The sequence below is a fragment of the Biomphalaria glabrata genome, chromosome 15 (assembly GCF_947242115.1).
Source record: "Biomphalaria glabrata chromosome 15, xgBioGlab47.1, whole genome shotgun sequence".
Lineage (NCBI taxonomy): Eukaryota > Metazoa > Mollusca > Gastropoda > Planorbidae > Biomphalaria > Biomphalaria glabrata.
The window spans coordinates 26,630,844-26,654,078 of record NC_074725.1 but is presented as its reverse complement, the minus strand read 5'-3'; the positions used below and the strand labels follow the sequence as shown (position 1 = coordinate 26,654,078).

Below are 23,235 nucleotides of genomic sequence, written 5' to 3'. Positions count from 1 at the left end.
ATTCCATGCCACTAAAATAATTTAGATTGTATTGATTGTTTTATGGCCATTTCGCTCCAAGTTTTGCAATTATTTTGTTTGTTTGTTTGTTTTTGTTGTTGTTGTTGTTTTTCTCTATTTTTGTAAAAAATAAACTTTAGGAATCTAGATTATAACTTCTGAACAGTATAGATCTAGCTCTATCCATAGATTTAACATCGTTTCAAATAATTATAAATTTTGAGTAAGTTAAAGATAGTCTGCATTGATCTGTTTGGACTGTAGTCTGGTTCTTGAACTTAAGATCAATATCTTGTATCATTTTCAAGTAACGTCTATATTTTATAAGATAAGATAGATACGATTTGTTTGATTGTTTGAATCGGGACTAGAGGTAAAATTAAATTGTAAATTTATAATTTAATCTAGCAGATCTTAGCTTTAGATAACAATATTCTAATCAAGAACCTGTAGCACGAAGATAGATCTACCGGATTATTGATTGTCGCTTGAGTCTTGGCAGTCTATCTAGGTCAATGAAAAGACAACCTTCAACTGGATTGTCTGAGCTGGAAAGCGTTGACACGTGACAGATCGACATAGAAGGCCTTAGCACTGATCGGCAATGTCGCAGCCTGTAGGCAGTGGAGACCAACAGTTCATTGCCACGTCACAATGAGCAATTGGTCTCTACTGCTCAGAGGTTGTGACGTTACAGATCATCGTTGAGGCCTACTCTAACAAATGGTCACTGTTGACAGGGGACAGTTCTACCACAGCGGTTCTCAACCTTTTAATCTCGGCGACCCCTTTTTACAACCCCCCACTCTGCCGCGACCCCCTCCCTCCGCACACACACAGAGCAATAAAAGAATAGACAAAAACAATTCATTTTTTCGATGGGCTTAGGCGACCCCTGGCAAATCGTCAATCGACCCCCAAGGGGGTCGCGACCCACAGGTTGAGAACCCCTGTTCTACCAGATCCTAGCTCACTAAATTTAGTTAAGAACCAGATTGATTATTGTTATTATTAAGATTCTATCTAGATTTGTCTGTGCATTTTTTGTACTGGAGTGGGGAATTAATGTGGAATCGATATCAAAATCATTGTAGTGATATAATCTTGTTGGTTTTTATCTTCTTTTCTTATAAAATACAGGCGTTACTTCAAAAAAGAAGATGATTACGTCCTACGCGATATGAATCTAGTCATGCATGTTAACCAATGACTTAAATTCTGCCAGGTCATTGGTTTTCCTGGCTGGCTCAGGCAATCCATTCCATGCTCTAATAGCATTAGGGAAGAATGAGCTTTGTACAAATTTGTCCTAGCATATGAAACGAGGAATGTGCTTTAAAAGTCGACATCCATATAATATATAATTTATACGAATATTTTAAGAATAAATCAATATTAGAAAATGATTTGCTTAAATATATTTGAAATTAAACAATTATTAAACTCACATTTAATATTTCTAATCCGTTTCTAAATGTCATCTTACCGTGTTCACACCAGACATCAAATTTCTTGTGGAATATTTAATTTATTAGGATTTGGTCCAAACATCCGAGGAACCATCAAGGACCAAATGTGTTTGCCTTCTTGGGCTACCCACAAAGCACAAAGTGACAACCATCATATAAGTGACCTCAAAAGGATTATTCAAATCTGCAAACTGAATCTTGAAACATCTGTTAGTTCCAATAGTATTCTTCGCCTCACAATCAAAACATTAACAGAGGTCCTTTTCTTGTTTAATGGTATGTATTTCTTGTTATTTTATTACAATATAAATTTAGTGAACAACAGACTCTCAGATCCAAATATTTAGTATCAGAAACGGGAAACATAGGGTGGGGGCGTATGCTACGCCGCAGGTCGGCTCGTTTTATATACTAGAATCAGCAGTACAGTTTGAATATCCTCCAGAACATCAATGTTAAGAAAGTTTTTCCAAGTAAAGAAAAAAACTTATCTCTTTCTCCAGCTTTTGCCGATATATTTTCTCTCTCGACACATTAGACAATGGAGCAAGTGTCTTGGACCAGAATGAAGATTTTGGTCATTGGGGCCACTAGTCCGATGGGGATCTCTATCATTTCAGAGGCTCTGACAAGGGGATATGAGGTGATAGCATTGGTGAGGAATCCAGAAAAAATGATAAGCTTGACTCCAAGACTACAAGTAAGTTGTGTACAAATTAACATTACCCCAATTTCCCCCTCCCCCTAAAAAAAGTATATATCTATTGGAAAATTCTAGAAATCAAAAAAGGGGGGGGGGAAGAAGACTAGAAAGAGATATTTCCTTTTTTTGTGTCTTTTGTATTTAAAAAAAAAATACTTTTGAATGAGTATATTGCTATGAATCCCATTTCCTGGGACAGTAACCTTTTTTGAAGAGCATGGACTTATTATTATAGCATAGAACCATGACAAAAGAAAAGAATTTCTCCCAGTGTTCAGAAATTAGGCCCCATTATTTGTAAAGTCCCGGGTCTATAATTAGATGATCATTTAGTCACATATGTTGCGCGGAGTCACATTTCCTTAATAAGCTGCTGTCCGATTCCTCGTCCCCGAGCTGAGCCCCACAATGGATTTCTTCATATTCATTGACTGTATTCCTCTTTGGTACTGTCTCATGAACTGTGAGAAAGTGGTCATCATAGTGTGCGATCCCTTTTGAGGGGGCGGATCTAGCCCAGACCATTCGTCATAGAAGGCCTCAACACTGTCCTGCTACGTTGTAACATTTGGGCAGTTTAAACCAATGGCTCGTTTCCGCGTGGTACTGACGTGTGACGTGGAAATGAGCTATTGGTCTCTAATCGTAAGGTCTCGCTCTAATGCCCAGTGGTTACGACGTTGCAGGTCAGTGCTCAAGCTTTCTATGACGATTGTTGTCGGTTATATCCGACACCTTAAAGAGATCGCACGCAGGTCAGTGTTCAGGCTTTCTATGAAGATTGGCCTTTCCAAGGGTAATGTACTCGGTACTGCGAAAACCCACTTAGGGTTTTAGTCTTATTACAAGTTAGCCTATTCATCTCTTTTCATGTGTCTGGACTATACAGTGAAAAGATCCTTCCAGATATGTCTCTGGTTTAGCCCAGAATATTGTTGTAACTCCAGTGGCGGACTGAAAGGGTTAATGTGTGTGCGGCCTACTGATACACACGATTCAGGCCAATAACACAGGTCAAGGGGTCAACGGCTGTCGGTAGACAAGGGACAGTACTGCTAATAACCGTCATATGACCTGTGTTGTGGTCATGTGATCAAGAGCCTTCACGGTCGAGCGTGTTAAAAAGGACAGTCCAGTCCAGGACAGCAAGAGAAGGACTGTGCTGTATCTTGTGAGTCTTCAAAAATGTAACTGTACGAGCTAGAGAGACTTGTAGTTATTAGTTAGGCAGTTCTGTAGTGTAGCAAAGCATTTGAATTTAGTGTAGCCAATTGTGTTGAATTGGCTCTCGATGTATTTGAAGCTCTTGTTGTCAAGTTCTAGTAATAGATGTGCTGTGTTGTGTTTAGCAGTGTTTGCAGAAGGCCTGGTAGAGAAGATCGTATATATAAACAAGCGTATAATAGAGCAGCAACGGGTTCTCAAATAGACATGCAGAGTTTTAAAATACTTTTTGTATTACTAAAAGGTTGTTGAAGCTGATTTCTTCAACCCCGATGACATCGCTGAGCATTTAGATGGCTGTAAAGCAGTCCTCTCGGGTATTGAAGCTTGGCCTAGGCTAACCCCGTGCAATATTTACGCCAAGAGCTGCGAGGCTGTGGTTAAAGCAATGAGACAAAAAGATATCAAGAGATTAATGGTCATCACGTTTTTGACCATTGAAAGTAAGTTTTGATGACATACAGATTGTGTTTTTGACAGTAAGTTCTCTTCGTATTTGACAACTCCACTAGTGATATTGTGTTTTTAAATGTGAATGATTCGTAACATATTCAATGTACTGGTTATCATAACCACTGAAATAAAATGTTTATTAAAATACAGTTTGCGTTTTCGCAGTTTGTTATTTAGATATTTTAGAGTCTTCGATTACGAGATCCTGGTCAACAGATCCACGTAAACTGTGTAAGGGTGGATGGGGTGTGCAAGATTTAGTTGGTGACTGGGCTATGAGAGATAGAGGGAAAGAGAGAGTCAGAGGCGGAGTTTGAAAGTTAGCCTAGAGTTGTTAGAGTAAGTAGGGTTTTCCTATCGAAGAGAGGGGCAAGCACTTGGGACAGTCCTAGTGCTGTCTGCATAAAGGATGTCCTTTTGAGTCGACCCCTACCCATCCAGTCGTCGACTAGGCGTCTGAGTGGGCTGCTGTCCTACAGCTGTTTGTATTTTTCGTACGCTAACAAAACAGCTCGTTCCCTATGCAAGGCCAGTGATCTGCCATGATCTCGCCAGCAACAATAGGGGTTGTCCGAAATGTATCACAGATTAGCCGTATTGCTTGGTTCTGCACAGAGTCTAAGCCCACTAGAGAAGTTTGCGAGGCGTAAACTTGTGCTAGGAGACTATACTCGAGACTATACCCTTACCGCACAAATGTAGAGCGTCCTCAGCACGCTTGCTTTGACGCCCCACTTCGTCGTAGCCATTTGGCATAAACCGTTTACTTTGGGGGGGGGGGGAGGGGAGCTCTAATGCAATCCCGATTTAAACTAAAGATTTTCTTTTTCGTGATTTGACTCAAGCTGAGTTGTGTTTGCGGAGCGTCTAAGGCCAGCATGGAAACCTTCTTCTAACTTATAACTTTCTCCGGTACCCTTTCACATATTAAGTAAAGAGATAGGGCAAGATGAGATAGCACACTGTTTATGCTCTAGGTCTAGTATGGAAGATTTTTATACACAAAAGAGATAATAATAATAATAATAAAATTAGTTCATAGAACTCATTGTCTATTTTGTCAAAATTGGAAATTATGTAAATTTAAGTAACCGAATATAATTCCTATGTTTTCTTTGCGCTTGCCATCTTCTTTAAAAAAAACAAAACAATACAAGATAGGATTATTTCACTTAAAGCATACTAATTTTTCATTAATGGTACTATTAAATAAAGTACTACCGATATATATTTTTCCACAGAAGATCCATTATTGCCTTCTTGGTTGACGTGGGCTATGAATAAACTTCTGTTCTTAAGGAAACATATTTACGAAGACATGGCGATATGTGAACGTTATCTGGACTATCAATGCCGTGATATTCAGTTTACTGTGGTCAAACTTTTTGATTTCACAAACCAGCCGTCTGAGGGTATATATAACCACTTAAGTGGCACATGTGTAATTTTGTTTTGGTGGATACTGTAGCACATGTGTAATTTTTTTTCGGTGGATACTGTGGCACATGTGTAATTTTGTTTTCGGTGGATACTGTATTAGAAAAAGATCTGAGAAAAGAGTGACTAGCTCGTTGGCCACACAGAGAAAACTCTAGTTTGACCGTCATCATTTTTTAAAGTAAAAAATTAAATAAATTTAAATTTGGCTGGAGCTTTAGGTAGCACATAGGCCTAGGTCCATTTTCAACATCGGTTTTGAAACGACTATCGCGTTCTGGAAAGCAGGGCTACAGATTGCGGGGCCCTATGCGAAACGGATTGCGCGGGACCTAGTCTGGATAGGGATAAGGAAAATAGTGAAAATAAAGATTTCATTTTTTAAGATAAATAGCCTACGTCATTGTTCTTTGTTCATACTTTACTAAGTACAAAATCACGGTCAGATTAAATTACGAGATATCTACAATAAGGCGTTAAACATTCAGATCTGCCTTTCAGATTTACTATCGACTAGCAAAATGTCGCTTTATGATTTTTTAAAGCGATCGAGATAGATGAATATCTATATTTACATGCCACTGAATATTACAGTAAATAAAGTTTTGGTTAAAATTCGCCTTATTATTTTTATTAAATGAAAGCTGACATTGCCGTTTTTTTTAATCGCGGGTAAGATTGGCGTTTTCCATATTGAATGGCACCCCAAAATGATAAATTTGTCTATTCTTTATGACATTTTTATGAGTTTTCAGGATATTTTAATAATTTCAGGAGATTTCCATGATCTCCTGGAAAATAAGGAGGCAGCGAAAACCCTGTTAAGTTAAAATGGATTAATTTAATAATTTACAATTATTGTTAGCGCGGGGCCTATGAAAGTGTGGGGCCCACTGCTGCCGCAAAGGTTGCAGTGCCCTAAGGCCGGCCCTGCTAGAAAGGACTATCGCTTTCGGGAATTTCCGTTGCTTTGAAATCTAACCTTCATTAGTTTTTAAGAGACAAACAATCGCGCTCTAAGTTACATAAAGGAGATCTCGTCTTTTTTTTTTTAAACAAGTATTTTTACTGTTTTTCTTGGCTTATGTTACTTGTTAAAGCTGCCATTCTGATGAAACTCTTGTGACAAGTTCGTTTTAGCTTATACTTATGTCATAAACCTTTTATTACAATACCTCTATTCAATTCCCACTTTCTGGGTTGGTAGGTGGACAATCTGATCTCAAAAACGGCTCCAACGATTTTCCTAAAAATTAAACAGTTGGTGCATAGATCTATCGCTGAGAAAAGAATTACTATCTCGTTGGCCACATGGAGCAAACTCTAGTTTGACCGCTATAATTAAAAATAAATAAATAAATAAATGCAAATTTGGCTGAAAACTTTATCTAGATCTAGAGCCAACATGGTGATAATTATGCGATCATCAATGTTATTAGGCCTAAAGTTAATAATCGTTGCTTATTTTTTTACGTAAATATAATGTAGATCCCAACTAGATTATGGATCTAGAAGTAGATCTAGACTTGATCTTAAGAGTTCTAAATCAGAACTTTAGGTCAAGAGTTAGATCTAGATTTCCATATAGACCCTAATGAACATACCAATAAGCCTTAATACTTTTTTTTCATTAACCTTTTATTTAAATTTTTTAATTCTTTCTATTTATTAGGTATCCAGATATTAGCCAGTGAGAGTCAGTCTCCTTTAGACATGGATAATCGGATCGGTAGACAGGACCTTGCCAAGTTTATGTTGAATAATCTTGCCCAGAAAGAATATTATAGAAAATTTATCTATGTGCGTTATTCCAGATAGTAAAACTGATGTTAATATAAACACAGACTTAGGTTAATATAAGCCCTGACTTAGACCTCCTGTTTTCTTTATGCTGAGATATAATACTCCCTTGTAAAGAAAATATCTTTCATCCTTTTTTATTCGCTTTGTTTCAATCAAAAGTTATTGATATTATTATTTTTTCTTTGGAACATCAAAATGAAAAAAAAAGGTAATTGCTGGTTTATTTATTTTATTCTTTTATAGTACACTAGGGTCTCAGTAGAACATTCTATTGCTAACTGGAACATTTTAATTTGACTTATTACATTTGACCATCGTGATCTGTAATTTCGATGATAATCCTATACTCTTAAACGAGCAATTCTTGTATGTATATATATATATATATATATATATATATATATATATATATATATATATATATATATATATATATATATAAATTTTATTTCGAAAACGGCTCTAACGATTTTCTTTAAAAGTTCACGGTATGTGCATAATAGTGAGAAAAAAATTCTCAACTCACTGGCCACATCGGGAAAACTCGAGGTCGACCGTTATATCGGTTTGAAAATGGCTCATTATCGAAAATTTTATTTTGGCTAGAATGTTTTATGAATGAAATTTTCTGTATGACGTCAATGGGAAAAAAAACTTGACACCGCTTACGTCACTAGCCTCACAGCAGTACACTTAGACTTTTCTTCGCAAACAAGAAAAAGTTTTAATGATTCAATTGGCGTAATTAAACATTTGCGCACCATCTTATTGTACATTGATCCATTAGGAATTTATGGAAGAAAAATAATGAAATTAAATATCTTAATGTAAGATTAGTTATTGTGTTTTAAAGGCTTTATAAGTTGTTTACACTTTAATTGCTTACACCCGTAGGTAGCTTTTACTTTGTTATTATTTTGCTGGTGAATTATTGCAATGTGTTTAAGCTTCGAAGTCTGCTGTCCAATACCAAAACATAGGAAATGGTCATAACACAGCATATCTATGCCTTACTTGCACAATCAGGGCCGGCCCTAACATTTGCGGGGCCCTATGTGAAATGTGAGAATTGCGCGCGGACCAGTAAGGGTAGAGATAAAGATAATAAGTGAAAATAAAGATTTTGTATTAGAAAATAAATTCGTATTTGCATTACATTTTTATTAAATGAAAGCTGACGATGCCGTTTTTTTATATCACGCGTAGGATTGGCATTTACCATATTGATTGACACCCCAAAGTGACAATTTTGTCTTTTTAAGGACATTTTTATGAGTTTCAGGAGATTTCCAGGAGCTCCTTGAAAACAAGGAGACCACGGGAACCCTATTATAAATTATAATGGTTTAATTTAATAATTTACACCTAGAATTAGCGCGGGGCTTTTGAACCTTCGGAGTCCACCACTGTGACAGCATAGGCCTAGGGCTGGCCCTGATGATATCCAGCTCGCGGTCAACGAATTTTCATCACGCTGCTGCCTTTTTTTTATTTGTTAACCTATAAACCTCGGTAAAACAGAAGTCATGTTACAAAAGTCATCCAATAAAACCTACTCAGCCCAAAGATCACTGCGCATAGACATCCCTTAAAGTGGTAGATAACTTCACATTATCTGGGAAGCATTTTATCAATTGACGCATTGCTTTAAAGAGAGGTTGATATGTGATCATGGATAGTCGTGCTTTTGGACGCCTCCAAGCGAGAGTGTGGCGAAATAAATCGCTCCGCCTGTCTACAAAAATCAGTGTCAACCAGTATTCTCTCAACCCCTCTATGTGAATCTGAGACATGAGTACTTATAGAAAGCAACTAAGACTTCTTGAACAACTTTACCAAAGACCACAATACAAACAGCAATATTCTTGCAAAATGGTATGAAATTCGAGTCCGAAGATAAGTGAGGAATGCAGTATTTCCCTTTGCTGTGCAGCCCCAACTGTGACCTACATATTTTGCCACATCCAGGGCAAGCATAACCATTGTCCGCAGGTGGCCGATTTAGATTTTCTTTTCGCCGTCTGCGTTTGTTCTCGGCAGCAGATTTTCTTTTGGTCTCAAATGTGTATCTCGCGGCCTTCGTGAGAGACCTCCAGCTGTCTCGTTCTGAGGCCGCATGCAACCAGGTGCTCTCTTCTATGTCAGCCAAGGAAAGTTGACGACTAGGCTGGTCTTTGAAGAATTTCCGTGGAGCGCCTCTGTTACGTCGACCACATTTTAGCTCACAAAAAAAGACTGCCTTTGGCATTCGTTCGTCTCCCATACGGGATACGTGCCCTACCCAGTGCAACTGTCGGACCATAAGAAGTCCCACTATACTGTCCATACCGGCGTTGGCAAGGACATCGCTGTATGTAGTGCTGTCCTGCCACCGTATGTCCATGATGGAGCGCAAGCATCTTTGGTGAAAGCACTCAAGAAGTCTTAGTTTTTTCTGTGTAAAGTGTCCATGTCTCAGAGCCATAATAAATATACTAAATTGCAGTATTAAATGTCATGAAGTAACCATTTTAGAAGTTATACTGCAAAGACTTTCTTACAAGCCTATAATAGCCCAATAGTTCTACATGAAAGAAGCAATGTAAAACGTTAAGACGTGAGCTGTGGTTTTCTATAGGCCTACTATTGGAGGGACTTTCTATTCTAATCGCCATGTACAATAACATTGAGAACTGAAAGAACTAAAAAGCAACTCTTCGGATTGATAGTCTTTACCCGATAGTTCATTTTCGTAATTACAACAATATTCCCAAAATAACTTCGGGTAAATATCCTTCCTTAACAAATTATTCATCCGAGCGAGGCTCGGTCACCTGATATTCAACATCTTGTTTGATCAAAGTATGTACCCACATTCTGTAGAAAAATAAAGTGTTCTCACATCAAATAATGTGTCATGTCCTTTGATTATAGTACTGGATGCTGTATATATGTTTTACAAATAGGACTACTTTCAAATCTACGCGAAATGAAACAAGGAACATAGCAGATTTCATTTACTTGATAGACTTCCTTTTACAACTGAGGGAGGATAAAATAGCAAATAACTTTGTACCACTAGCAATGACTTCAGTACTAGCATGCAGTCATGCTACCTAATCTATCCTAGAGATGACTTCACTGCTAGCATGCAGTCATTCTACCTAATCTATCCTAGAGATGACTTCACTGCTAGCATGCAGTCATTCTACCTAATCTATCATAGAGATGACTTCACTGCTAGCATGCAGTCATTCTACCTAATCTATCCTAGAGATGACTTCAATACTAGCATGCAGTCATTCTACCTAATCTATCCTAGAGATGACTTCACTGCTAGCATGCAGTCATTCTACCTAATCTATCCTAGAGATGAATTCACTACTAGCATGCAGTCATTCTACCTAATCTATCCTAGAGATGAATTCACTACTAGCATGCAGTCATGCTACCTAATCTATCCTAGAGATGACTTCACTGCTAGTATGCAGTCATTCTACCTAATCTATCCTAGAGATGAATTCACTACTAGCATGCAGTCATAATGAGTCATTATACCCTGCAAAAATAGACTGTCAAGTGCTCTACGTCATCATCCTGTGTGTAACGCGTGATTGCCTGTAAGTCCAAGTGCTCAATTGTTAAACTTAAAAAAACAACAACTGCAGACTGTGTTCGCTCTCATTCTTAGCCTATCCGCATCCCCGGCCGGACGTTTCTCATAACTCTAAATCCTAACAAATTTCAAACCATTTTGAAAGTAAAATATTGTTAGTAAAATGTTACCATACTTAACAGAAAATCTAAAGATATCCAGTTATATACATCTTGAAACATCTGGGTGAATTTTTACATAATCAGTTTTTAGAAGCATTTACAGAAAACAAAATGGGAGAAAGACCTTAATTCGAACTCATAGCTCTCTAGCCGACATACTAACCACTCAGCTAGTGAGGTGCTTATGTCTAAAAAGTGATCCCTCTTCGCCAAAGTAAAGTCCTCCTTTCAGACCTTGCAATCTATAGGGCAGATGATGTTAAGGTTATCTGTTTCTTTGGCCAACGGTTAACGAGCAGGGCGCCTTTACATTAGCCAACTAAAGTCAGGTGGTCTTAGATTTGGGTGGAATCAGGGGCGCCCTGAAAATCCTGAAATTCAAAAACCTAGTTTACACAGAGATTAGAACCCAGGACCCCTGGTTCGGAAGCCAAGCGCTTAACCGCACACCCCAACGCCCCCTCTTCGCCAATGCTGGTAGCTATATAGGCATATGGAGCCCCCCCCCCCCGGCCTCGTATGGGAGGAGGAACCCATGGCGTTGGCTTAAGGGGCCGTGTCTCATGACCAAACGGATGTGATTAAATGATCATCTAGTTGCTGGGGGGGGGGGGAAGGGACTCCTAACAGAGGGGTTGGTGAAGAGCCTATTCCTCCTGCTGGCCACGGGACAAAATTCTCTCCCGGGTCACATGGTTCATAAAGGGATGGGGATTATCTCGAACCATAAATGGACATCTCTACGGTATCAGATACCTGGAAAAGATAACTAAGTTTGTAATTTAACTTTTACTCTGGCTGGCTGGCAAAAGGGAGTGATTCCTCATTTCTTTAAAGGGACGAAAGCTGAGCTGTTTCGGTCATTTTGTAAGACTGGCTCACTGTCTAAAGTCATTTTTCAAGGTACCGCAGAGGGGGATTGAAGGAAGCGTCGTTCAAAGACAAGCTGGCTGGACAACGTAAAAGAATTGACCAGCCTCTCTGCTAAGAACAGCCTCTCTGCTAAGACCAGCCTCTCTGCTAAGATCAGCCTCTGACCGGAAAAAGTAAAAGGATTTTTACACGAACTGTCACAGCAACCCTTATTTTCCAATGAGCCAAAAATAATTTGAAATGTTTATGATTGTTTTATTGCATGTCGCTCCAAGTTTTGATGGTTTCATGTGGTGGAAATAGATTTACGAACCTATACTGACCAGACATCAACATTGTGGATAATGGCCTCTTAACGTAAACTAACATCTTTTACAATAAATGTAAATTTTTTATGAAGTTAATGATTGGCTGCTTTGATCTTTTTTGGAATCCAGTCTAGGTTTAGAGATCTAATTAGATCTATAATCTTGTTTAGATCTAGATCTTGTGTCATTTTTTTAAAGCGGGATAAGGATCTAGATCTAATCAAGCTTCTATCTAAAATTACATTATATATAATTTAATCAGTTATTCAGTTAAGGTAGCTGAACTTTATATCTAATCAATGAATCATAACCAAATCTAGAACTTCAAATCGACGGTAGATCTACCAGATTATTGATTGTCGTCGAGAGAGACAGGGCAGATAATAAGATACATTTCCACTGGCCTGGAAAGGCTGGTTCCAAGTCCAAACAGATGCAAATTTAAATCGTAAAACATGTTTTCAAGGCCTCTGCAATTTAAGAATTTCAAGTCGAGGGAGTGAGGCTGAAAAAAGTGTAAAGACAGAAACTATTTCATTTTCCTTCTTTTTTTTTATACCGAAGCAGCCGTGAAAGTGTGCGCCAATGGGGAAAATGGCTTCTTTTAGGACCTGTGTGTGGCTCCTGCAATAAACATGGCGCCCCACCGGAAGTTCTGTTTAGATTTTCAATCGGCCTCCCACGAACGTTACCACCCAGATACCACGCTGAGGCTTGGAGGTGTTCTCAGGGAACAGATGTACCATGCTTTATAGATAAAAAATCTTTAGATTTAGTTGAAATCTACATTGATTAAATTATAATTAAAGTCTGGTTAAATATAGCCTACTAATAGATTTGCTAGATTAATTTTTAGAATCTTTCCTGTTTAATCTATATTACGTTTTGTACCTACTAGAACATCGGGTGGGAAGTTGCTTTCAAAATCAGAAAATTTAATTAATCTTATTTGTTCTTACTAGGGGCTATTAAAAAAGATTATAGCAGGATATTTAAAAAGTCTTTAATGAACAATTTCCAATCACTTTCTCAATATTATCTTACAGGGGCCACACAGGGCAACACATTTTGTGTGGAATATGTAACTTCTACAGCGGGTACTATTTCGCCCAAACATCTGAGGAGACATCTGAGCAGCCATGAAGAACCTAATGTGTTCGGCTTCTATAGGTGCAGCTAAAACACAGAGTACAACCATCATATAAGTGACCCCAAAAGCACTACTCTCACGTACTGAATCTATATATCTCTATTACTTCCCTTCCGTCATCTGTGACATTTTTACTGTTAAAGAGTTCTATGCTATATCTCATAATCAATATTGACACAAGTCCCGTTTATGCTTAAAATGGTATGTATATTTAATGGTATGTATATTTAATGGTATGTATATTTAATGGTATGTATATTTAATTGTACTATATTTTGTTATTTATGTTACAATATAAATTTAGTAGATGACATAAACTCAGATCTAAATATTCATTATCAATAGACGAGAAACATTGGCCATTCAAGAATCTAGTAGGCTTATTAATGCCGCCTATATAGGATGATTTCATATATTATAATCAGAGTTGCAATTAGACTATCCTTCAAAACACCAAGGTTAAGGAAGTCCTTACCAGTAATACAAATTCTGTCTAGGTTTTACTAATATGCTTTGTTTTCTCTCGGAATATTAGGAAATGGAAGAAGTATCTCGGACCCGAATGAAGATTTTGGTCATTGGGGCCACTAGCCCGATGGGGCTCCTTATCATTACAGAAGCTTTGACCAGGGGCTATGAGGTGATAGCACTGGCGAGGAATCCAGAGAAAATAACAGTTTTGAATCCGAGATTACAAGTAAGTTTCGTACATAGTAATAGCTGTTAACACCACCTAGTACCTGGTAACACTCCCCTAGTGTATGTTAACACCACCTAGTACCTGGTAACACTCCCCTAGTGTATGTTAACACCACCTAGTACCTGTTAACACTCCCCTAGTATATGTTAACACCACCTAGTACCTGGTAACACTCCCCTAGTGTATGTTAACACCACCTAGTACCTGTTAACACTCCCCTAGTGTATGTTAACACCACCTAGTACCTGTTAACACTCCCCTAGTATATGTTAACACCACCTAGTACCTGTTAACACTCCCCTAGTATATGTTAATACCACCTAGTAGGCCTACCTGGTAACACTCCCCTAGTATATGTTAACACCACCTAGTACCTGTTAACACTCCCCTAGTATATGTTAACACCACCTAGTACCTGGTAACACCCCCTAGTATATGTTAACACCACCTAGTACCTGCTAACACCCCCTAGTATATGTTAACACCACCTAGTACCTGGTAACACCCCCTAGTATATGTTAACACCACCTAGTACCTGCTAACACCCCCTAGTATATGTTAACACCACTGTAGTACCCGTTAACATTGTCCTAGTATATGTTAATCCCCTCAGGACCTGCTAATACCGTCCTAGTATATGTTAATCCACCTCAGGACCTGCTAACACCGCCCTTTACCTGTTAACAAAGCTCTTCTACGAGTAAACACCCTCCTAGTATATAGTTTTGTACACAGTAATAACTGTTAACAGCCCTCTAGTACCTGTTGACACTCCCATATTACTTTTTATCACCCACACCCACCCCCTTGACCCCCTAGTATCTGTTATTCCCCCCCCCCCCTCCATTACATTTTCTCGAAAATTCTAATGAGAAGGGGGGGGTGAGACAAATTTTTACTTTGCTTCATGTGTTTTAAAGACGGATTTAAGATGTCAGTTATAGAGATCGGGTCTCAAACAAGGAAATCCTATGCCCAACTGTGAGTCGACCACTTAGTGAGGTTGTGACAGAGCGTCGCGTGCGTTTTTGCGGGACATGATCTTCGACTAATGAGATACGCATGCTTAGAGTTGCGATGATATGGAGGCCAATACGAGAAAAGCGCGCAAACAAGGACGTCCTCGTATAACTTGGCGCCGCAATTTCATGGAGGACCTCAGAGCAGTAGAGGGGAAGAGGCTTTAGACATCGCCAGTGACAGATTTTTGTGGATACAGCTAACCGCCCAATGCGCCAATCGGCGCGGGAGAATATAAGTCTAAGTAAATGTGTTTTTAACATTTTTTAAACCAGTGCCTGTGGATGTGTGTATTATATTTAACTTTTTACTTAAAGTACCATTTTCTGGAACAGTGCTCTTTTTGAAAAGGGTGTACCGGTTTTGCAAGGGTAATGGCTTGTAAAACTATGTAAATGATGTTAAATGGTGTAATGTTGAAGAATGCGAATGTCGTGGAATGCTGTGTTCGTGCTTCTTGGAGTACTCTTGACACATGGCAATTATAGAAACTACAAACTGACTTAAGTCCGTTTTAGCAGACAAATATAAAGTTTATTTTACAACATAATAATACTGCACTCCTTGTTAGTGCTACAAGTCAAGATATAATAAACAATCTTATCCGCATAACAGCGGTATCAAATATATCCAACACGTTAAACTCTCTAGATTACAAATCACGTCCGCATCTCAGCGGGTAACACTGTACAGAATAATACAGATTAACTAATACATGTCTCAAAAGACCACTGGCAACAACTGCCCACAAGTTACTATCTAACTGAAATTACTACAGACTTTTATAAGTCGCTACTGTCCGTTGCGGACTAAAATATTACTTGACCACCCGGTCCAAAGAATACCACTTGACTGACAAAGTCAACTTTATTCATTCTACTTCCTGTTTCCTACATCAGGATTCCACATGTCTTTTAAGCTCTTAACATGACGTGAATATTAAATCATGCAATGTCAACTTAGACTGTGACAAACTAACTCTATGACAAAAGTAAAGGCCAGGGCTAAGAGCATGTTCAGCCCATCAATTTGATGATCATTTAGTCACATCTATTTCGTGGGGCCACAGTTCCTTAAGCCATAACCCGGTTCCACTTATCCGGACCCGGGTCGAGCCCCACAAGGATTTCCCTCATATTCATGGTATGTTTTCTTCCATGGTAATGCCACATTAACCATGAGAAGGCCGACATCACAGTGAAGATGAGAGTGGCGAATAGAACAAGATTTTATCGAGCCATTCTTTCATTCTCATCATGCGCAGTGCAATGTAGCCTACTTTGTTAAGTGAAAGTCGACGAACAGGTTGTAGTTAGCGTTTCCATTTCTTCTCATGGACGCTTCCACCTCAGTGCCTGGAATATACTCTTCCAGATAGGCCTTTGTATTAGACCGAAAATGTATACATATATAATAATGATAAAGCTTGTCTTAGAGTCCGAAGATTAATGAAGAATGCTGTATTTCCCGTGGCTACGCAGACATAGAATAGAGCACCTGGTTGCAGGCGGCTTAAGAACGAGACAGCTGCAGGTCACTTACAAAGGCCGCGGTATACACATTTGTGACCAAAAGAAAATCCGCTGCCGAGAACAGACGTAGACGGCGAAAAAAAAATCTAAATCGACCACCGGCGGACAATGGTTATGCCTGGGCTAGATGTGACAAAATATGTAGGTCGCAGCTGGGGCTGCGTAGCCACGGAAAATATTGCATTCCTCATTAATGTTCGAACTCAAGACAAGCTTTAGTATATACTATTCGAGATTTTCAGGATAAACTAAACAATGTCTGTCACACTAAATAAAACTTCACCGTTACCAACTTAATAAAAAAAAAAAACTTTAGCTACGATTGGGAATATTTAAGAATGCGGGACTGTTGGTTTGGTTATCAACTTTTCTTCAGTAGTCTATTCGTTTTGAGGCATGTAAATGGATGAGAGTCAGGTGATTCCTCCACATTAACAGTATTTTAAAACAAGTGTAAAACTAAGGTATTATTAAACTTCTAAATGATATTGTTTATCAACTCTTTCCCCCTGTTCTCACTATGCACCGAAAAGATAACCTATTTATACTTTTCCCGCCGTACGTTTGCATAAGATATTTCTACCACTTCCTTTCACGGATCAAGTGGAAGCTATAAACAATTATTTAATGTACCTGACAAAACAAGTCCTTTTTTAAAAATTAACCCATTAATCAATTAATTATTGGTAAATAACTATTTTGGTTGATATCGAGAAAGGGAAAAAACTTCTACATTACTGAGAGATATAGATGTGTGGAGTTCTTTCCCTTAGATAAGGTTTTAAAAAAAAATATTTTGCTTGTTAAGGTTTTTGAAGCTGATATCTTCGACCCCGAAAGCATTGCCCAGCACTTACAAGGCTGTAAAGCGGTTCTCTCAGGCGTGGAAGTTATGCCTAAACTAATAACCCCTTGCAATGTGTACTCCAAGAGCTGTGAGGCAGTGGTGAAAGCCATGAGGGCAAAAGGAGTCAAGAGATTCATTCTCATCACATCTTGGTCAGTTCGAGGTTAGTATGGAGAAGACTACGTTTTGACAGTCAATTAACTTGGAATTAAACAATGGACAAAATATTTTATAACAACATCTTAGCAAGATTACTAAATATTTTTTTTAAAATTTATAAACGATTGGAGAAATATCCTGTTTTTCTTATCATAAAAATATGAAAAAAAATTAGCTTAAGCTAATGGGGGTTGAATCCTGACTAGGGATTTTCTTATTCAAGATTTGATACGCGTTTAAGGGTACAGTGAAAACCTTCTTTTCAGATAGCCTTCTCCCTCGCTGGACTGTCATTCAGACTTATCGATGGTTCAGGGTTCAAACCCTGCCCGTTCCATCCCCAGTCGTCCTGCGGGAGGTTTGGACAATGAAGGAACATCAGAAACATGTAAAACATTTTACAAACATGTTCACAAAAGAAATTGGACCAAATGAGATTGTACACTTATCATATGTTAGGTGACAAAGGAGATTCGACCAAATGAGATTGCACACTAATCATATTTTATGTTCAGCATTAGATAACGCTCTATGCAAAAAAAAAAAAAACATTAATAATAATAACCAAAACATTACACCTTAGATCTGTTAAAATTATTTTCTGTTTTGACAAAGTTAAAAATTAAGTAAATTTGAAAATATCAAACACATTTACTCAATTTTATTTGTGACTGACATCTAATTAAAAAAAAGTGACGGTATATACAAACTATATGTTTACGTAGATGACCCGGCGTTGTGAATCTGCCTTAATAAAAACTACACAATGAACTGCTACGCTTACACAACATTTGTCCACAGAGGATCGCAAAGTGCCCTATTTGTGGAAGTGGGCTGTGAAAACATTTTTGTTTTTTATGAAGGATATTTTCGAGGACATGAGCGAATGTGAATACTACCTGGACGAGCATGGCCGTGATCTTCACTACACTGTGGTCAAACCTTTTCATTTGACAAACTCACCATCCCAGGGTAAACGCACAACACTTATTCAAACTGTGTTAGTTAGTCCTTGATGCCATGCTAGAGGTTTTTTTTTTTAGAGATAATTTTGCCAGTGACAGATTTTTATGGAGACAGCTTGACGCCCAACGCGCGGGAGGATATAAGTGACTTACTTGACTTAATCCTGTGCACTCCCAGGTAAGCTGGGGCCGCAACCACACCTCTCCACCGAACTCGGTTCTGAGCAGCTTTCTTCATCTGCTCCCATTCATTCCAGTACCCTCAGCTTCACTGATGACTGACCTCTTCCAGGTTTGCTTGGGTCTGCCTACTTTCCTCTTTCCTTGTGGGTCAAGTGCCTGCCTTGCAACATTGGTAGCTGGTTTTCGCAGGGTGTGTCCTATCCAGCTCCATTTTCGTTTTGTGATGTCTTGGGCTATGGGCTTTTGTCTTGTTCTCTCCCACAAATCGATAGTAGTTATCTTTTCTGGCCACCTAATTCCTAATATCCGGCGTAGGCAACTGTTAACAAAGGTCTTGAACCTTTATATATTTGATGCCATGCTAGAGGGTTTTATTTTAGAGATAACTTTGCCAGGGACAGATCTTTATGGAGACAGCTTGACGCCCAACGCGCGGGAGGATATAAGTAAGCAATTCTTCAATATTGCAAGGAGTCTTCCCAGTGAGCTTAGCACAATGTAGTTTTTCTACTAACAGTCTACCAACTAAGTAGCAAAATGTTCATATGTGTCTTTTTTTATTCATTCAGCTCATTTACTGAATACAAACATTTGAGTCGAGGGCGGGAATTCCCGCTAAAGCAACATGACAAGAGGGCCGAAGCAGGACATTTTGGAGAACGCCGTTTTGGCGCCGTGGCCGATTTGACTACGCTGTTTTGGCGCCGTGGCCGATTTGACTACGCAGTTTTGGCGCCGTGGTCGTTTGAATACGCGCTTAGACGCCATGATCGTTTTGACACATTATACAAGTCCATTTCATTTTATTTATTAAATACAAATGTGAAGTCATGTGCTGGAACAATGGATGATGCATTCATGTTATATATAGACCTGTAAAGGCAGGTGTCGGCTTTGTTAACATTGTTGGTGAAGACCGGTGTGGCGAGGTGGGGCCGGTCATGTGACCGTTGATCCCTAGGTGGAAACTGCATGCTTGTGAATGCAACAGATCAGAAAGAATTTTTTTTTAAAGAAAAAGCCGTGTTTTTCAAATTTTTTTTCGCTAATTCTGAGTATTTAACGGAACACTTTGCTTTTTTTTTTTTTTTTTTTAAAGATTTATTGATGGGGGGCGTACTAATTAATTAATCCAGAAGTTCGTGAAACACCAATCCAGGCCTTGCAGAGCACTAGGGTTCCGCGGAACATAGTTTGGGAAACACTGATCTAATGGTTGCTTCTAGACGAATTTGTTTATGGAAGGGTCACTGGTTCCAGCCTTGATCAGTGCACTGTCTTATTTCTTTATATTTAATTTACCTATTGAGCTTAAAGCTAAAACAACGTTTGGACAAGCTGGTCCTTTGAAGATAAATGTAAAGTACTATTTAATTAAATCGACAAGCTGTTCTCTTGACGATAAATGTAAAGTACTATTTAATTAACTCAAAAGAGTATTACTATTAAAGAGCCTCCCGTGTTTGTTACTATTAATAGTGAATAGTTGTAAAAGTGTTGTATTTTTATGAAAAAAAAAAAACAACTTGCTTGCATAAGTGATAAGATTATCGTTTTCAGAAAAGAAAAAAAAGTAGCCGTTGCGTCAGAACTTTGAATGGTCTAAAATATTACGATGTCGGATTTTCACTATCTTTTCTAGTTTACGAGATCTAAACGGGACGGACGGACAGACATTCCACACAAAACTAATAGTGTCTTTTCCCCTTTCGGGGGCGCTAAAAAAAAAGGTTCATTCAAAGTCAGTTACGCGCGGTGTAGTGTTTTTGTCTGGCTGCTGTTTGAGTGTATCCGTACTAACCCTTGAATAAGATGCACTTAGGTACGGCAGTACAAACTTATCACAAGTTAAAAGACTCTAACTGCAGCACATTTTGATACTATAAGATCATTTGCGTCTTTTGATTCACTGCTCTGTTGGTGTTTGCTGGGTTGTCTGAAGATTGTAGTTTTTGAGTTTTTGTTCAGCCATGTAGCCTAATATCCATTTTAAGTCGTAAGCATTTGTCGGTGAATGCCTGGAGCTTGTCTGTGGTATTCACCAATCCTTCAATGTGTTGCTATCAATCAATCACACACACAATTAAGCATTGCACTCTATCCAGAAGAAATGAAGAAACTAATAGTGAATAAAATGAATGAGAAATGAACAAGCTCTCATCGGAATCACAAGAAAGATCAACCGGACACAACAAAATGAGACAAAGTATATTCCGAAACTCAAAATTGGAACCAGTAAAATCTGCCCATGTGGAGTGTCACCAGAGAATGCTGATCATGTCATTCAAAACTGCATTCTTTACCAAGAGGCCCGTATAAGACACTGGCCCCAAATCACCCCAATAGAAAGAAAACTCTATGGAGAGCTCCCTGATTTGGAAACCACTACGCAGTTCATCTCATATATTGGTCTAGTCATCTGTGCACTCTAACATGAGAACAAGGAAGAAGAATCAATCTTTAGTATCGCTAAGTGTGTGTGGTGTATCATGGTGTGAGACATCATGTATGAGCGTGACATTGTCTGGGTAAGGAAGAAGAATCAATCTTTAGTATCGCTAAGTGTGTGTGGTGTATCATGGTGTGAGACATCATGTATGAGCGTGACATTGTCTGGGTAAGGAAGAAGAATCAATCTTTAGTATCGCTAAGTGTGTGTGGTGTATCATGGTGTGAGACATCATGTATGAGCGTGACATTGTCTGGGTAAGGAAGAAGAATCAATCTTTAGTATCGCTAAGTGTGTGTGGTGTATCATGGTGTGAGACATCATGTATAAGCGTGACATTGTCTGGGTAGGGACTTAAGAGACTTACCAGACACATGTAGGCCAAGAAGAGGACAAAAAGGATTAACTCTTTCTCTCCTAACTGACGATGCCAGCGTTGATTACACCAGAATGTGGTAAATAATTACGGAGAGATAGAGTGAAGAAGCTTTAAAAATGAGGACAAAGCCTTGCAAGGAGGACAAAAGCTTACAATGATGAACTAGGCCTACAATGTATCAAATGAAACATAAGTAAATTAATAGCTGCAAAAACTCTATACTTTGCATCAAATTTGTGAAAAAAAAGTTTGTTTTGGGGAAACTTAACCACTGTTGTTATGATCTTGAAAGTTATTCTAAACACAAGGTAAAGAATAACAGGTTAAATTTTCATTTTTTTTTTCATTCATCCAAAGTGGGATGGATAATTAATGATGAGTGGTGAATCAGTCAGGGGCCCTTGTAAATATATAGATTCCTGTGAAACTTCATCAGTGATATTGCAGAACCATCAGTTAATATAAAATACAATATATATATATATAGTTCGTCCATTGCGGTTCAATGAAGACCACTTTGTCATCCAGGGGGCTGAGGGCTTTGCACTTGGGTTTTATGCCTCCTCGTGTGGCTGGTGAGACCTATGTGAGCCCGGAATGTTCGGCTGCACACTGGGCAGGTTATTCCAGCTGGAGCTAGTGTCATTGGCCTTGCTTTTCTTCTCTGGCGTTTTTATTCTGCCAGCGTTGTTCTCTTTTCCTCAGCAACCTGTGGGCCAGTTTTCACATACAATAGACCATCACCTTCCAAGACTTCACTATCAAGGGAAGTAACCAGTAACGCTCCCTATTTAGTTAGTTTCCTTGTAATTCCAGCTCTTTTAATTTGTAATCACTTCCAGTTCCCTATCACTTTAATTTGTGCACATTCCACTGCATTCCTGATCTACACAGTATAATTAGAAGTGATATATTGCTGATTTATACATTTTAAATGCAAATAGTAAATAAAATATTACATATATATATTTATAGAAGAGTCTCAATATTTATGCATTGTGAAATTTAAAATTTATATGAAAAATACTAAACTGGTTTTATGGAAAATCAAGCATAGACAACTATTCAAAGCAATGTGCTCTACAATTGTATCCAACACTTCTTTTGGTGTGACAAGTAAAATTAAAGTTAACCCTTTCAGACCTTGTGATCTAATGGGTAGATGATGTAAAGATCATCTGTTTCTTTTCCCAGACTTGTGGCATTGAAGTTGGGTGGACTTAGACGCGCCATAAACATCCTGAAATTAAAAATCCTAGTCTTCACCAGGATTTTAATCTGGGACCTCTCTGTTCAGAAGCTAAGAACTTTACCACTCAGCCACCGCGTCTAACAATAGTTCAGATGAAATATACTTTGGCACATTTTCCTAAGCTTTAAATAAATACATTAATACTTGTGTGTTATACAATTAAGCTTGTTATTTTTTAAATTTTGTCTTTAGGTCTCCAAATCATAGCTAGAGATGGTCAGTTCTGTTGGGATATACAACCTCAAATCTGTAGACAGGATCTTGCCAAGTTCATGTTAAACAATATAGCTCAGCAAGCTCATTATAAAAAATTTCTCTGTGTAGGACATCCCTACTGAAAACAACAACACATCTATCCTGTGAACTTCCAAATGAAAAAAAACTAAATGCTGGTATTTTCTGCATATTATAGTGCATTTGGGTCTCAGCTGTACATTATAGAGCTGACTGGAACATCAGTAATATTTGTATTGTAATATGACTTTTTCCATCTGTCATTTTGTTTACGATCAACATTGTTACAGCAATAAAATGTTTTCAAAACAAAATATATTTTGAAGTTGGCAGCTGTTG

The 23,235-nt window shown here is 38.3% G+C and overlaps 1 protein-coding gene across 1 annotated transcript; it reads left to right on the top strand.

Annotated features, from left to right (window-relative positions):
* The first annotated feature begins 83 nt into the window (after positions 1-83).
* On the top strand, positions 84-23,212 carry LOC106053480 (uncharacterized). The gene is made up of 11 exons (XM_056012018.1): positions 84-223; positions 1,536-1,745; positions 1,973-2,169; positions 3,641-3,839; positions 5,091-5,261; positions 6,959-7,103; positions 12,289-12,301; positions 13,712-13,873; positions 17,237-17,438; positions 18,236-18,406; positions 22,855-23,212. The coding sequence occupies exons 3-11, from the start codon at positions 2,011-2,013 to the stop codon at positions 22,998-23,000; spliced, it is 1,368 nt and encodes a 455-aa protein (XP_055867993.1). The 5' UTR covers positions 84-223; positions 1,536-1,745; positions 1,973-2,010; the 3' UTR covers positions 23,001-23,212.
* Positions 23,213-23,235: the final 23 nt, after the last annotated feature.